At 41.8% G+C, this 18,345-nt stretch overlaps 1 protein-coding gene across 1 annotated transcript in view; it reads left to right on the forward strand.

Annotated features, from left to right (window-relative positions):
* The window catches only part of AP2A2 (adaptor related protein complex 2 subunit alpha 2), a 279,757-nt gene that overhangs the window by 97,942 nt on the left and 163,470 nt on the right, over nucleotides 1-18,345 (forward strand). Inside the window, 3 exon segments of the mRNA XM_030201248.1 lie at nucleotides 1,653-1,782; nucleotides 2,721-2,822; nucleotides 12,895-13,003. Of these exon segments, the coding sequence (XP_030057108.1) occupies nucleotides 1,653-1,782; nucleotides 2,721-2,822; nucleotides 12,895-13,003 (341 nt within the window).

The raw sequence follows: 18,345 nt of genomic DNA on the forward strand, positions 1-18,345 counted from the left end.
GACCTGATAGCTTTTCATAACTGACATGAAATGACATGGGTTGTTGTTCTGTCTTTCTGTTTTGGACAGATGTTTACATAAAACCCATTATCTCACTGCCCTCTCAATTTGCATCCTGTTTGGAGATCAAGCCAAAGAGCTTGACACCCAGAGCCCTTCCTAGAAGAATCTCTAATCCTTTCAAAGGATTTTTTTCAGAGTGACCAATCAGAACGGAGTTGTTTGAACCCCAGATTCATATGAGGCATGAAAACCCAATAGTTCTACAGCCCATCAGAGGAGTTGTTAAACATTAAAACATTTTCTGGACCTAGAATTGCACTGGGATATTCCTGTTGCTGGGTGATCATTCTGTCACATGACGCTCCCTTTTTGCTTAAGTGCAGATTTACAAAGTCTGAGATTACTTTACTCTAGCTACTTAGAGATATATTAGGAATATTACAGGACTTCATTTACATTGAGACACCATTCATGGGTAATATTCATACCTTTTGATTTGCACAATTTCAGAGAATGAAGCATCTTATGTTCTTGACTTTCTGCATTAATTATTTTTAATGAGAGAATGCCTTAATTTGTGTTAGGGTCTGAACTTGTTCATAGACAAAGATGGTACATTACTGTGTACATTAGAATCTTTTTGAAGCTGTTGATCTTTCTAGATTTATGTAATACCAGATTTTGCAAGTAATGGTTTCTTTTGTCACATGCTTGAAAAGGAAAATGCAAGGGATTTTAAGTTTCTAAGATATTACAGCATATAGATGACTTTTCTTGGAACTCATTTGTTTTGTTGATACCAAATAGAAAAATTATTGTTTTTAAAGGAGAAAGTTTAAATTAAGTGTGTAAGGCTCTCTGTAAACTGAAAATGTTTGCCCCCCCCCCCCCCCACACCAAAAAAATATATATGGTGATGAATTAAAGAAAAAAAAACAAACTTTGCTCTTTTTCTTTTGTTGGGCAGTATAGCATGGTAAAAAAAAAAAAAAAACACCTTGCCTCATTCATTTCCTCAGCCTGTGTACTTCAGTACTGTATTAACTATTCTCTCATTTTTAATGGCAAGACCTTTGTTTTATTTAGATATTGCTCCTACACATTTCGGATTGTCACATGAAAACTTGATATAGTTTCCTGAAGGGATAACTTTCAAGGCCATTTCTGTCTGTAAACCACTGTGTGCATAAATGGCTACTTTAAAACTGCTTGGATTTTATGTGGGTAAACAGGTGAATAATTGCATTCCATGCATACTTTTGCATATTGTGTCCAGAGGCATCCCGGGGTGGGGTGGGGGGGGGGGGGGGGTTGTAGAGTTGGGTCCAACTTTCGATTTTAAGTGCATGCTTTCAGATTTTCATAAGTATGCACTTTTCTTCACATTGCTGCATGTTAAATAGCTGGTGTAAAATACAGGATTTTTTTGGGTTGGATAATTTCCAAAAGGGAAGGTTTTTTTTTTTTTTTTTTAATATTAATGTATGCAGGTAATGACTACACAATTTAGGCAGGTTGTTGAACAGTCAACCTTCCTGTGACTGAATTAGCCACAAGTTTGCAAAAGGTTGTTTGTTTTCTCCTGATATGGGCTACAATTCTTAGTTCGAAAGTGTAGCAATGAGAAGCCTTTTCTTTGTTTCCTGCAGGGACACCATGGACAGTGTGAAAGAGAGTGCTGCACTCTGCTTGCTGCGTCTGTACAGAACATCCCCTGACCTTGTTCCTATGGGAGAATGGATATCCAGAGTGGTTCACCTCCTGAATGACCAACATTTGGTAAGAGTGTTTTGTTTGAACAGTACCATGTTCCAAGCAGTAGTAATGAAATAATCAGAGTAGCCACCAGTTTCTGAACTGTTCTTGCTGGAAGTGGTCTAAATATATGGATAAAAGGAGTTACCCTCCATTTCCTGTTGGAGCTTTCCTATAGCTTTGTTAAGCTAATTATTTACATCATGGTAAAATGTGATATGCCCAGGCTGGTAGTCCTGTAGTGCAGTGTACTGATTCAAGTCTGTTTGTCAGGACCAGATGAGATCAGGTGTGTCACAGGGATGTTGAATCTTGGGGGGGGAGAGAGCAATTTGTAGCTGTTCCTGTAGCAGGTCTGAGATTGTCGGAGCTAGTAAGATACTGAGGTTGTATGGGCATACCATTCAAGAGTGGGCAATTTTATAAATGAGGGAAAAGACAGACGCTAGAAATATTGTTCCCAGTTGGAATGGGCACTCTAAAATGGATGATTTAGCGTAAATGGTTAGAGCAGTGGGCCGAGAACCAGGAAAGCCCAGTTCAAATCCTGCTGCGGCTCCTTGTGATTATGGGCAAGTTGCTTAACCCTCCGTTGCCTAAGGTAAATATACTCTCTGGGTTCAGAACATACCTACTGTACCCAAATGTCACTCATCTAAAGATAGAACTGAAAAAGGAGTGAGCCAAAATCCCTTTCCCTTCCCCTTCTCCCTTCTAAAGTGATCAGTGATATCCAGTGTAATTTGCAAAAGTTGCAGTCTGTTCTCTTGAGCACAATTTGCATCCCATTTGTTTCAGACCCTTTTCTGTTGCAAGTTTAAAATGCCATTAACTTCCCTGGAAATATGAATATAATAGAATGGCTCTTGTGCTGTAGAAAATGCAAATTTGGATGACTCTTGTCTGTGAATATTTGCAGTGGCACAAGAAAAACTATTTAAATGCTAGTCTTCTCTTCCCAGGGAGTTGTAACTGCTGCTACAAGCCTCATCACTACTCTGGCACAGAAGAACCCTGAAGAGTTCAAAACCTCAGTGTCCTTGGCTGTATCCAGACTGAGTAGGGTAAGGTACCATCTTACATTTAAAAAAGCATGAGACAGAGGTCTTCTGCATTAAAAATGTAACAGGTCTTGAGAACTTTTAGATCAAGTCCAGTATGATTCAAATCATGTGTTTGGAGAACACAGTAGTAAAGTGCAAGCTCTAGTAACAGTAATCAGTAATAAACGACTAACACATTTGTCATAAAGAAAGTGATCCAGTACTTTCATCTATTTCAGTGGCATACAGAGCTTTCATTAAATTGAACCTAAAACATCAAAACCTGTGACTTGGGTGTCAGTGTTTGGTGTTTTAACGCCTAGTTTCTGGACATGCTAGGCAAGGGAAGTCTGCACTAAAATCTGCATGAAGCCGCATCTAGTCTCTTTCCACAGAGCAGCAATTAAGCTTGACCTATAGGAGGGACTGGGAGGGTAATTGTTGGGACAATACATACTCATGGGTTTGAAGGCACACACTTTTTTTTTCACACCTTGAACCCCGAAAGCTAGAAGGGAACAGCTTGCCATTTAAACTCAAGCTTAACCACTTTGTCTACTTCACTCAGGTTGCAGAGGCTTGAATAGGGAAATGTCCCCTTTCCAATGAGAGGGAAGAGAAAGGTGGCTTCTTAAGACTGTAAGCTGTCCTGGAATCTGACTCGGCTCTGATACAAAGGATAGCATTTCCCCCAGGTACAATGTGGAAGCAGCTATTTGATAGGATACCTTTTTCTAATAAGCTAGCCTGAATTCTAGACTAGCCCAAACCAGTAGCATCTGTGAGCTCACGGGAAATGAGAGGGTGACTGGAGGTCCCTGTGTATATGAACAGATGGAGAAGAATTAAGAGCCGTAAATTGAAATAATTCCCTAGGAGTTTCCTTCCATCTCTGAAGGGTAGAGGGTCTAGTCCAGCAGAGATCCTCAGAGCTATCTGTTGGACCTGTACAAGGAAGAATTAATCCTTCTTGACTGTGGAAGGAGGAGAGTAGTGCTCTTGTGAATACTACTGAGTAACAGAAGACTGTAACTACCTGTTTGCATTCATCTTAATATCTACATTTTAAGTTTGTTAGGTGCCCATGTATAAAGTAAGACTCATTTATCACTATACTTGTCTGAGAATGAAAACCAAAGACCAGGAAATCTGTAAAGGGGTGTGAAGGCCTTGGAGATAATCCCCCCCCCCCCCCCACCCTCACACCACAGGACCCTATTATTTTCCTGTGTTTGTGTAAACCCAGTGACTGCCATCAAACAGATATCCACTTGGGGGTTCTTATAGACTAGGGCAGCGATGGCGAACCTATGGCACGCGTGCCGACGGTCCGCTCCGCCCACTCTCCCTCCCTCCGAGTACCAGGCCGCCCGCCCTCACTCCCTCTTCCAAACCGACGAAGCACCAGGCCGCCCGCCCTCCCTCCCAGCACCAGCGCTTGCCCTCCCTCCCAGCACCTCCCAGTACCAGCGCTCGCCCTCCTCCTCTGAAATTGAAAAGGTGTTGGCAGCTGCAGCGAAACGCTGCATGGTCTTCGCTCGGCACGCCTTTGCTTCGCTTCTATCAAGCTCGGGACCAGAGCTTGATAGAAGCGAAGCAAAGGTGCGCCGAGCGAAGACCATGCCGCGTTTCGCTGCAGCTGCCGACGCCTTTTCAATTTCGGAGGAGGAGGGCGAGCGCTGGTACTGGGAGGTGCTGGGAGGGAGGGCGAGCGCTGGTGCTGGGAGGGAGGGCGGGGCGGGCGGCCTGGTGCTTCGTCGGTTTGGAAGAGGGAGGGAAGCAGGCCTGGTGCTGGGAGGGAGGCAGGCAGGCAGACCTGGTGCTGGATGGGAGGGAGGCCTGGTGCTGGGAGGAGGGAGGGAGGGCGAGCGCTGGTGCTGGGAGGGAGGGTAGGCGGCCTGGTGCTTCGTTGGCTTGGAAGAGGGAGGGAGGCAGGCAGGCCTGGTACTGGGTGCTGGGAGGGAGGGAGGCCTGGTGCTGGGAGGGAGGGAGGCAGGCCTGGTGCTGGGTGGGTGGAAGGGAGGCCTGATGCTGGGAGGGTGGCCTGGTGCTAGGTGGGTGGGTGGCCTGGTGGTGGGTGGGAGGGAGACCTGGTGCTGGGAGCTACTGGGTGCTGGGAGGGAGGGAGGCAAGCCTGGAGCTGGGTGCCACTGGGTGCTGGGTGGGAGGGAGGCCTGCCTGGTGCTGGGAGGGAGGGCAGGCAGGGAGGAGAGGAGGGTGGCTGGACATGGGTGGCTGGAGGGGAGAGGAGGGTGGCTGGACATCTGTGGCTGGAGGGGAAAGGAGGGTGGCTGGACATGGATGGAGGGCAAGAAATGAAGAAGAAAGGAGGAAAGTAAAGAAAGAAATGGAAAGGAAGCCCTGGAAACGGAGTTAAGAGAGCAGCAGAATCAGAGATAACAAAGGTAGAAAAAATCATTTTATTTTCATTTTAGTGTTTGGAATATGTCCAATTTGAGAATTTACATCTGCTGTCTTATTTTGCACTGGGTATATTGGAGCTGTAACAGCTTAAAGAAATGATTTATAATGAAAAAAAATCATGTTATTTTTTTCTCCTATACTAGTATAATATTTTCAATGATGTCTGTTTATATGCGCCATGGCTGGTGTAAGGGGTGTGGCTATCGTAGGGGTGGAGTCATATGTGGCGACTCCGCCCATAATGAGTACCGGCACTTTGCGATAAATAATTAGATTTTGGGTTGCTGTTTAGGCACTCGGTCTCTGAAAGGTTCGCCATCACTGGACTAGGGGTTCATTGTTAGTATGTTATAGATAAAATTACCCTTTTTGAGATATTGTGCTTTCCCTTAGGGTGCAGTATTTCTTCCACAACCCCACCCCCACCACTCCATTGTTGGCCACTAAACCTGGATCAGACACATTACTTATCTATTACATATTACATACCCGTTTTACACTGCTACTTGGTAACTGTTCTAGAATGCCTGAAAATGCATTTCAACTAAAACTCAATAAAGAAAAAACTCATTGTCTCATCCTCTCATCCCAACACAGCACGGACATCCGCACAAGTATCAACACCCCAGATCACACCCTTCCTATCTCAGACAGCTTGAAAATCCTCTGCGTTACAATGGACCTAACTTAACACTAGAGAGCCAAGTGGCATCCACAACAAAGAAAATGTTCCACTTAATGTGGAAACTCAAACGCGAGAAGCAATTCTTCCCGAGGGAAACATTTCGCAACCTGATACAATCAATGGTACTAAGCCACTTAGATTACTGCAATGGAATTTATGTGGGATGTAAAGAACAAACCTTAAAGAAACTTCAGACCGCTCAAAACACGGCAGCTAAGCTTATATTTGGTAAAATGCGATTTGAAAGCGCAAAACCCCTCCGCGAAAAACTAGGCTGACTCTCAATCGCATCGCCTTCAAAATCTGCACCCTGCTTCACAAAATCATCTACAGAGAAGCCCCGAGTTACATGACACACTTGATCAACTTACAAATTAGAAATACATCCGAGTCAACACAATCTTGTCTAAATCTGCACTACCCAAGCTGCAAAGGACTTAAACAAGAAAAATAAAAAGTTCTTCACACAGTTTCTTGAACCTCCATTACCCCAACTGTAAGGGACTAAAATACAAATCATTATATGCATCCAGCTTCTCCTACATGTGCACGCAGCGTTGGAATGCACTACCAACTGCCTTAAAATCAACATTTGATCTGACAACCTTCCGGAAGTCACTGAAAACCAACTTATTCAACGAAACTTATAAAAAGAATCCTTCATAAAAGACTTACCATCAAATTTGTATTACAATTAATCAATATTGAACTACCTAAGTTGATTACTTAATTTTCTGTTATGTTTTAAAACTATACGTTATCCTCATCCTAAATATCTGATATGTAATAATTATTTCTTTATTTCTAATTTTCTTGTTATCTTATATACCTTAATTGTAATATCACTTGTTCTTCTCATTCCGTTAATGGCGACCGCCATTGCGGCATAATGTAAGCCACATTGAGCCTGCAAAGAGGTAGGAAAATGTGGGATACAAATGCAGCAAAATAAATAAATACAAAACAACTGACACATCTAGTTTTTTCTAAATAAGCACACAACTGTGGAACACATTACCAAAAGCCTTGACAGCGACGTACAACGGAGAATCAAGATGGCGACGTGAGCAGAAGTCGGGTCCGACAGCTCCTGAAACTCTCACAGATGCCTTGGCGAGGGAAAATTTTCTCTGACCTAGCGATGGGGAAGAGAAAAGGAAAGATAGCGGTTCCTACCTTCGTGGCTCCGCAATCAACTTCCACCACACGCCAGACAACTTTGAGCAGTTTTGGGGTGGGGGTCCCTGGAGAACGGATACCCACCTCGATTGACTCGGCCCCTCCGAGGACCGAGTGCAGCATTGAGGGAGTAATGCTTAGCCCTCCCTCCTACACTGCACCTCTGTGACCCGGAAGCGATTTGCTACACGTGGGGTCACAGCGTCTGGAACCCGTGGAATCTCCCGGTCCTTCAGCATTTGTTGAAGGAGGACCCACGAGTACATCCACCCCGGGCAAAGGAACAACGATGCAGGACTCTGCTCGAGTATCTGCTTCAAATGCCCTGGAGATCAGGACTGTGAGTACTGGAGCTTTAGAAAGACCAGCAGTGGTTACTATGAATGTGTTATGGGATGCTATCCAGGGAGTGAACAACACTTTTGCTGAATACTTCGTTTAAAAATGAAATAATTGATTTAGAGAAATCTAATCAGTAAATGTCTGAACAAATTCAAGAGCAGAATGTTAAGTTTCAAAAAACTGAAGGACAAGTTGAGAAATTACAAAATCTTAGAGGCTTTAATCAAAGAACGGGAAATCCAGGATAGAAAATTGGAATATCTTGAGAACAATGGACGAAGGAGTAACTTGAGATTTTTAAATTTCCCAAAGTCTCCTTTAATAAATGCGCTGGACATGCTAAAAAAATATTTCAAGGATGTATTGGGGATTCCAGAGGAGGCATATCCTCCTATAACGAGAACCCAATATATTACAGGGATATCTTCATTACCTAAAGATAAATCTCAAGCAGCTCCTTCTACTGAATTGAACTTGACAGAGTTCTTGGAATCTTCTCTCAAATTTATTTCCGAACGAACCACATTGTTGGTAACATTCACACTTGAGCCGGACCGTAATAATATCTTACGGTTATATTTCAGGCATATAAATGACTTATTCATGGGACATAAAGTACAAGTTTTCCCTGATCTGGCGTGAGCCACTCAAAGGAAAAGAAAAGAATTTTTGATGTACAAACCTAGGATCTTAAAGTTAGGTGGTACCTTTATTTTGAAATTTCCTTGCAGGTGTTGTTTTACCTTGAATTTGGTAAACTACCTTTTCTTTAATCCTAAGAAATTACTAGATTTTTTTGAAGCAAAGGAAAAGAATGTTCTGTCTCTGGAGCAGAACCCGTAATTATGATAATACTGTTAAAATTGGCTGTAGATGCTCGTATCTCCTGTCCACTCTTTATTATTATAAATTAATGTTTTTCCTATGTTAGAATTTCTTAGCTCTTGATTCACAATGTTGTGGACAAATGTATGAAAATTTTGTGTTAAAATTCTGGGTAATGTATTACCTCATAGTAATTATTTCTGAAATTCCGTCATTTGTTTTATGGATATAAATGTAAAATTTAATAAAGAAAAAAAAAAAAAGAAAACGACGTACAACCACCTAAACTTCCGGAAATCACTAAAAACCAACCTGTTTAAAAAAGGCATACCCTACCGATCCAACTTAAATTGCCAATCTCTGCAACACAACCAAACTATAGCATGTAATGGACATAACACAGCTCTTCCGTTCTCCTATTCCCTAACCGTGCCACATGAACTTGATCTTACCACAACATCACCCTGTATTTGTTCACACCGGAGCCTGCAAAGGCCTCTCCGGTACTATGTAAGCCACATTGAGCCTACAAATGGGTGGGAAAATGTGGGATACAAATGTAACAAATAAAAAAAATAAAAAATTATGTTGGCCTTCGTAATTTAAGTGAAATCTCATTTTGGTTTACTTTTCTATTAAACATCATAGCCTAAGCCTTAAAGTTGTTTTTTTGTTTTTTTTTTTTAACTGAATCTAGGAGCCCGCTCCAAAACTTAGGAGCCAGTTACTGAAACTTATTTTGTTTGACCTCTACCCCATACCTAAAGTTGTTTCCAGTGAAATTGAAGTGTGTATATTGGGGAGGAAGGAATCCCCTCTATGATCAGCAGCGGCTCCTTTAGAAACTAATTTACTGAGGATCTTTTCCCATTCTGTGACTGAAAATTTAGTAAATCAGTCCCTTAAGGTGCCACTGCACATCACAGCCAAAAACCAGAAGTTTCCCTTCTGGAAGCAAATTGTCGACAGTATGACATTACCCAGTAGGTGAATTAAAGAGGTAATGGCCTCTGTTTTACATATCATGACTTAGATCCTGACCTGTCTCTGCATATACTCCCTCCCCAGCCTTCACCCTGTCTGTGTGTGTCTCTCTCTCATAACTACCCCCCCTTCCCCGAAGCCTTCGTGCAGTCTCTCTCTCAAATATTGCCATTGGGCAGCTTCTGGCTTAGCCGGAGCGGTTCAGCTCAGTGTTATAAGATTGAGCCATATGGTGCAGAAAGTTTGAGTACTCTCATGGTTTCAAGTCCCACGAGGCTTGAATCCATAAGAGCACCCGAGCTTCCTGTACTGCTCGGCTCAAGCTAACAACTGCTAAACTGCTGCAGGCAGGTAGGAAATGTTTTCTGAGGCACACAAAAATAAGTAATAAAAATTCGGGGGCAAGGGATCTCAGGTGCCAAGGTGAAGCCTTGTCATAGCTCATCTCAAGACGTGGCGCAAGCTATAATTACAGATTCTTTTCATCTGCACCATCACATTAGTACAAGTGTGTAACTAGGGTTGCTGAGGTTACTCATCTCCATTGTACATGGGCATGATAACATGTATGACAGTTCTGTGAAGTGATTTTTGTACATTTGTCACAAATGCTAAGGGATAAACACAAACCAGAAGAAGTGTATATTAGATAAGAGGCCAATCAACCTTTGAGGGATTCAGATCATACTTGAGCAGAAATCATGTTTAGAGACCAAAATATGTATTTTAATCCACTGGATAAATACGGTGGGACCGACACCACTTATAGAGTATATTAAGTTAACAGATCCATGTCATATTAGTTTTCTGGTGACAGCAGATACATGAGCTGCTGAGAATGGAAAAATAATCAGCTGTGGTGAGCAAAAACAGCAAGAAAGTGTCTTAGGGTGTGAAATGTTTTTTCTTCAGTTGCTCAGCTAAGAAGTGAAAAAGTAAAAAAATTTTAAAAGTGAAAACTACTGATATGGCAGGCAGAATATTCTGATATGAATGACTGACTGGGGGTAGTGCTGTCTGATTTGGCTGAAATTGATATTTGATTCACTTGATCGATTCACTCAATATGAATTGATTTTTTTTTTAATTCAGTTGTTTAAGGTTACTATTAATAAGCAGAAAATAAAACTCATTTTTCTACCTTTGTTTTTTGTAATCATGTTGGTCCCAGTCTCTGGTTTCCACTTTCTTCTCTTTTAATTCTTTAGGCTGAGTCTCCTGGTCCATTTAGCATTTGTTCTCTACCCATGTCCATCATTCAACTCCCCTCTATGTCCCTGCCACTGTCCTCCAGCCATGTTGAGCATCTCTCCTTTCTGTATCTTTATTTTTGCCATGTCCAGCAGCACCGCATCTCTGTCCCTATCCTGTCTCATATTAGTGTCTGCCCTCTATTCTTCTCCCCACCCCCCCACCTCAGTCCAGTGGCTGCCTTCTATGTTTACCCCCTAACACCCTGCCACTTCTGCTGTTGCTTCTCTAGATGAGCAGCTATGGCAAAGGAAGCCACTAACCGTGGGACTGGACTCTCCATTGGGTGGCTGGCAGCCTGCGCAAATTCCGAGTCTGGTCCTGTGGTGAGTAACTTCTTTGGCTGCCACTGCTCTAGAGAAGCAGCAGCAATGGCTTAGGTGACTGCAGGAAGGAGGTGGGGAAAGTCCTGATTTCCCCAAAACAAATCAGTGAATAAATTTGAATTGAAAAGCACTGATTATTGGGGGAAGGTAAAAATTGAGTCAGTTACCTGTGGTCAGTGTTTACTTGTTTGTACTCAAACAGTTTAAAATTAAAGGTAGATCAGTAATTGGTTTCAGAACAGGTTGTTTGTAGAACTCTATCTTTTCTAGTCCTGAAAGTCATAGGGGTTCAGTATATGTGTCAATTTATATCTAAAATGAAAGATAAAGGTGGCATTTAAGGGAATAATTTGTTAAATAAGCACATACTAAAACATGTTTTGGCTATAGTAAGCTTTTTATTCTGGCTTATTTCTCATGAACCATATCACAGCATTATCAGTTCTACTGTAAGCATACAGAGAGCTTTTGAAATTGTAATAGTTTTTTAAAAACATTTATTGCCGGTCTCTCGGCTCTTAGGATGGTGGCTCGTTACATTTGCTTGCTGAATTATGATATTTAAAAATAGTTTTAGTTGGTGGCATTGGTAATCGAAAATATTCTCTGTATTAATACATAGTAATTTAACCTATGCTTATAGTGCATGAAATTTACAAAATTTAATATAGGATTGAATGAGTTTTTATTTATTTATTTATTTATTTACATCAATTTATATACCGTATCTTATTGCTACTGCAAGACAGAACGGTTTACAATTTATAAAAAAAAAAAAAAAAAAAAGCAGTACAATAAGTACAAATTGGACAAACATTAGAACTCCAATCATTACAGGAAAGCACAGCAAACCCAACAAACTAGCTACATAAGATGAAAACAATATAACTCATGATTAATACACAGGAGAACACTGCAGATACAAAATTAAATACATAATATAATCTACACAGACAGATAATACAGTTTTGACTTAGTATATATTACAGATGCCCATTTATAACCTTTCTTCCATTATTCTAAATTCTGATCTACATACTCGATAAAGTAGAAGGTTTTCAAAAGTTTCCGAAAATGAAAGTAAGATTTCTCAAGTCTGATCTCTTTTGGAAGGCCATTCCAAAGAGAGGGAGACAGATAGAAAAAAGCCGAATTCCGTGTAGATTCCCATCTAGCCCTAGCAAGAGGAGGAATCACTAACCTGTTATCTGTCAGGGATCTAAGGGTTCGTGTGGCAGTGTAAGGAATAGTTAGATTTGACAGATAGTCAGGATTTAGTGTATAAAAGGCCTTATGGGTCAAGACTAAGGCTTTAAACTTAACTCTTGCTTCAACTGGAAGCCAATGCAGTTGATGTAGCAAAGGTGTTACTCTGTCATCCCTCCGGGCCCTACAAATCATACGTGCTGCAGTATTCTGTATTCTTTGTAATCGCTTCAAGCTAGCTTGGGTGATCCCTGAATATATGATATTACAGTAGTCTAAGCGTGAGGTAATATAAGCAGATGTCAACGTTTTAAGGGAATCCTTACTAATTGAATTCCTAACTGACCGAAGTCTCCTAAGATGGAAAAAAGATTTTTTCACTACATCAGATATTTGTTCCTCGAAAGTCAGAGCAGAATCAATTATAACCCCAAGGTATCTAAAGATTTAACTGTAGGGATATTCTTGCCAAATAGCATAGGTACCACTGCTGGACATGTGCCCTGTCCTACTATCCAAGATGTTATAGTCTTATCTGGATTTAATACTAATTGATATGTTGTGAGCCAGTCTGCCACTTTATCCAGACAAATTTGTAGTGGTGTAAGATCCATATTAGATGGTTTAACATAATGTATAAGAAGGAAATCGTCCGCATAAGAATAAAAACTAATACCCATTGTTTGAATGAGAAGTGCCAAGGGACTGACATATAGATTAAACAGTAATGGGGACAGGACCGATCCCTGTGGAACCCCACATGGTAAGTTGTACCCTGGACTGTCCAAAAGACAGATCCAACTAAAAGAACAAAAAAAAACCCACACAAACAAAAGCAATAATTGCTTCTTTTCTGTATTCTGTGCTCTAGATTGTGACATCTGCATCAACAGATCTTCAAGACTATACCTATTACTTTGTGCCTGCTCCCTGGCTATCAGTGAAGCTGCTGAGACTTTTACAGTGTTATCCACCTCCAGGTATGGGATAAAGGACTACTTTCCAAGCATAACATTTTCATTCATGGCGTGAAAGATGATTCTTTGGGCTGTGTGGAAAGTACAGAATATATATATGCATGCAGTATGCTTTTAAAGCATGGCCCAGTGTTAATGAAACTGAAAAAGTATCCCAAACAGGATCAGGTTCAATGTGGCTTACATGAAAGAAAAACTAGTACAATCAAGATAAATTTTAATATATCACGAAAGATTACATATTTTCTCTGTAAAGAAGTCTAGAGAATTAGCTTAGTTGAAACAGGTATTAATATAAGGTATTAGTTTATGAGTTGAGTACTGAAAGAAATGGCTTTAGTAGCTTGTGAGATCTTAATCATCTGTACATCTTAGTTGCTTAGGTAGAGAGTTTGATGATGCTGTATGGTCCCATCCCTAATTGTGTTCCTGTGTGAATAGAACCAAAGATTACCTTTTTGGCAATGTTTAGTGTGCTAGATCATTCCACTGATTTGGGGTAAGAGGAGAAGGAGAAAGCCAGTTTGACAGACAGATGGGGGTTACTTCTTCAGAAAGGGATGGTGCCTATCTGAGTAAGTAACATAGTCGATGAAAGCACATAAAGACTTGTACAGTCCATTCAGTCTGCCCAACAAGATAAACTGATAGTATATGGTATGATTTCTGTTCTCTATAATTTTAACAGCAGAATATAATAATGAGTCAATGATGTTTAAACAATTGAGAGCATCCAACACAGCAAAGGCGACAAAAAAGACTGAAGACTAGATGATGTCCAGAGTATCAATGGTTTATTGAAGTATTCAAAGACTTTTACAAATTGTGTTTCAGCCACAGAGGTCTGCCTCAGAAGTTTTCTGTAGGATGTCCCTAAAATGCTAGCTTAGCAAATAAACATCAGTCAATGCACATTTTATAGAAAACTAGCCATTAAGCCCGTTAAAACAGGCGAGATTTCCAGCTACCCTCCTTGCCGCCGCTCTCTCCCCCCTTCGTGCCGGGCCCTCTGCACTGACCTGGCAGCGCCTCTCCGTGTGAAAGCACTGCAGACAGCAGCAGATCGCTCTGCTGCTGCCTGCAGCGCTTCCACACGGAGGTGAGAGGCGCTGTCAGGTCAGTGCAGGGGGCCCGATACGGAGGGGGGCAGGAGCGGTGGCGGGGAGGGTGGAGGTTGGTGCGCGTGATGTTCGTTTTCAGGCTCCAGCGGCAGCGTCCGACAGTCCGACTCCGTTTCCCTCTCTGTTCTGCCCTCTGATGTCATCACGTCTTGACGCGAGGGCGGGACAGAGAGGGAAGTCTGTACTGTGCATTTGCAGGTGAGTCGGTCACTTGCCATTTATATGTTTGATGAATACTGTACCTATTGCAAGTAGCGTTCTCGTATCGCATTATGTAAACATGCTGCTTAGTCACCTCTCTCCACTCCAATCGGTTCAAAACTCTGCTGCCCGTCTCGTCTTCTGCCAGGGTCGCTTTACTCTTACTACCCCTCTCCTCAAGTCGCTTCACTGGCTCCCTATCCGTTTTCGCATCCTGTTCAAACTTCTTCTACTAACCTATAAATGTACTCACTCTGCTGCTCCCCAATATCTCTCCACACTCATCCTTCCCTACACCCCTTCCCGTGCACTCCGCTCCATGGATAAATCCTTCTTATCTGTTCCCTTCTCCACTACTGCCAACTCCAGACTTCGCGCCTTCTGTCACGCTGCACACTACGCCTGGAATAAACTTCCTGAGCCCCTACGTCTTGCCCCATCCTTGGCCACCTTTAAATCTAGACTGAAACCCCACCTCTTTAACATTGCTTTTGACTCGTAACCACTTGTATCCACTCGCCTCCACCTACCCTCCTCTCCTCCTTCCTGTACACATTAATTGATTTGATTTGCTTACTTTATTTTTTGTCTATTAGATTGTAAGCTCTTTGAGCAGGGACTGTCTTTCTTCTATGTTTGTGCAGCGCTGCATACGCCTTGTAGCGCTATAGAAATGCTAAATAGTAGTAGTAGTATTGCTGAATAAGAGGACTGACCATGTAGTTATAACATTCAATTACATACATCAGTTGAATATATGATTGAATAAATAAAAGGATAATTTTTTTAAATGATGAGTTTCATAGGATGTTTTGAGATATTTATATTTTTGAAACTGGACATATATTGGTACACCAATGTGTCTTATATTGATTACATTTTAACTACCACACCTTTGATCATTCTTCTAATGTTTGGAGATCTCTTCTCATGGTTTCTACTCCCTTTCGGCTATCCACTATATTAGCAATCTTTGTATCATCTGCAAAAAGACAAACTGTCTAATCCTTCAGCAGTGTCTCTCTCAAATATGTTTTATTTATTCATGATTTGATATGCAGCTTTAACTGACAAGCAGAGCAAACAGTTAACAATACAATTAAAAGCAAAAGAACTACAATGTATAATAGAACAGTAACACAAGCAACCCAGAAATGTGTTTTCAAGCACTGTGCTCAGAGTTGACCCCAGTACTGATCCCTGAGGCACTCCACTACTCTCCTTTCCTCTGAGTGGATTCCATTTACCACCACCCTCTGTCACCTGTCAGTCAACCAGTTTCCAGTCCAGTTCACCACTTGGGGTCCTAAGTTCATCCCTCTTAGCTTATTCATGAGTCTTTTGTGAGGAACCGTATCAAAGACTTTGCTGAAATCCAAGTAGATTACATCTAGCACATGCGCACATGTTCTTTGGTCATACAATCAAAGAAATCAATGATTAACATGGGGGAGAGAATCTGATCTTTATTTTCTAAGACTTGATCTCCAAGTAGCTCTTGAATCGGCCATCAAATATCATTCTGTGGGAGGATCCTATATTTCTGGGTGGTCATATGCTTCTCTTTCACCTCCCCCCCCCCCCCCCCAAGTGCTTCTACTATTACTACTACTTATTTCTACAGTGCTACTAGAAGTATGCGCACTATACATTTGAACATGAAGAGACAGTCCCTGCTCGAAAAAGCTTACCATCTAATCAAGACGGACAAACAGGACAAATAAGGAATAAGAGAATTACTAAGGAAAGGAATGATGTGACATGGGTACTGTACAAGTGAATAGGGGTTAGGAGTTAAAAGCAGCCTAAAAAAGGAGGGCTTTTAGCCTAGGTTTGAAGACAGCCAGAGATGCAGCTTGATGTACTGGCTCAGTCTATTCTAGGCATATGGTGCAGCAAGATAAAAGGAACAGAGTCTGGAATTGGCAGTGGAGTAGAAGAGTACAGATAAGAGATTTACCCAATGAAAGGACTTTCTGTGAAGGAGTATAGGGAGAGAAGAGTGGAGTGGTACTGAGAAGCAGATAAGAATGAAGAGGTACTGAGGAGCTTGTAAGTCAATAAGAGGCATTTGAATTGAATGCAGAAATGGATAGAGGGCAAATGAAGTGACGAGGAGAGTGCTAATACGAGCATAGCGACATTGGTGGAATATAAGTTGTGCAGTAGAGTTTTGAACAGATTGGAGAGAGATGGCTTAGTGGGAAGCCTGTGAGAAGCAAGTTGCAATAGTCTAAGCATTTGACAACTACAGATGACATCTCGGGCTGTAATATCTGATTCTAGTTTTGGTTCTATATTCTCTTCCTGGTGGAAAATAAGATGTTGCAATACCAATAGGGGGTGGGAGGGGAGGGCACAGTATGGGAAGGTTGTCCTTATGTAACACCATAATTTAGAAAAGCACAGCTTTCAGGGACCTTCATGGTAGAAGGATTTGAGTCTTTAAAAAAAAATAAAATAAAAGGTTTCTTATTCAGAGCAGCTATATGCAGTGGCTCCAGATTGAGTCCTCTTGGGTCAGGTCCAGCGTATCTTGGATGGGGCTATGTTGACCACCTGCAGGTAATAGTATGCATAGATAAGATGTCTTGTATGTCCCTATGGACAACCTAACAGCTCCTGGACATGTTAACTGCTGGGGACTCATGTATGATTGAGGTATGCAGTGGTGGGAGCTCCTTTACTTGGATCCTCCATGTTGACTGGTCAGGACTGGTTCATGATGGGGCCATCTTCTCGGGAGCCTCCCATGCTTCGTGGCACATGGTAATCTCAAATTGGTTGTGCAGTTTCATCCTCTGTGAGAGTTAACTAGGCCTTATACAGCAGTAGACACGGTGAGCTGGTATGACTCTCTTTAGTGGCCTGTATTTCTAGCCATGCTGGAAGAAGGTGCAGAGGAAAGAATATTCACATAGTTGATATCTAGTTGTCAGCCTGTTTCTAGATCCGGCCAAATTTATCAGCAGGCACTCTGAACTGCCAAGGACGTACCTGCAGTGTGATGACCGATAACTTATTTATTTATTAGAATTTAATATACCACTCTAACTAGCAGACCTGAACGGTGTACATAAAATAATAAAAACAAAACAAGATTAAGAAAGGAACTCTGTTTTTAGACAGGAAAGATGCTCCTCATTCATACAGTAAGTGCAAGAATCAAACAAATACCCTAAAAGACTAGGAGATGGAGGGGAATGGGAAGATAGAGAAAGTCGGTGAAAGCTCCATGAGCACAACACTACTCAGAAGGTTCTGTTGTAGGCTTGTTGGTATGACCAGGTTTTTCAATGCAGTTTTAAAGTTTTTAAAAGAAGGTTCAGCCCTAACAAAAGGGGTCCTTTTACAAAGCAGTAGAGGTAAGAGCTCTCACCTGAAACAGGCGCACATCCATGTCTTCAAAAAAAAAAAAAACAAATCTGGCTTTTACCTGCTGCAGTAAAAGGGGGCCTTGGTGCACGTCAAAAACACGTGCCAACACCAGCACAGGCCCCCTTTTACTTCAGCAGGTAAAAGCCGGATTTTTTTTTTTTTAAAGAAATGGATGTGCGACAAGTGAAGCTGTGTGCCCGTTTCAGGTGGGAACTCTTACCTCCATCCATTGAGGTGACAGTATGGGCTTCCGTGCTGCCCAATTACCGCTGGGTACACACCGGGGCCACAAAAATAGTTTTGTAGCGCCGGAAATGGCACGTGCTGGGAATGGGAGCTACCGCCGGGCTGCTGAAGTAACCTGGAGGTACTTCCCTTTTAGTGAGCGGTAAGCCTGCATTGACCTTACCGCTGCTTTGTAAAAGGGCCCCAAACAGAGGGGGAGTGTTCCAGAAAAAGGGGCAATAAGAAAGCACGGCGATGAGTATATTCAAGTTGGGCAGATTTAGGGCCTGGAAGTACCAGGCAAAAATCGTTGATGGAACTAATCAAGCATACAGGAGAATAGGGAATGGATAGTTTGGAGTCCCAGCTCTAAAGTCCATAAAAGTCAATATGAGTTTAAATATAATACACTGTTCAATA

The sequence above is a fragment of the Microcaecilia unicolor genome, chromosome 4 (genome assembly GCF_901765095.1).
Source record: "Microcaecilia unicolor chromosome 4, aMicUni1.1, whole genome shotgun sequence".
Lineage (NCBI taxonomy): Eukaryota > Metazoa > Chordata > Amphibia > Gymnophiona > Siphonopidae > Microcaecilia > Microcaecilia unicolor.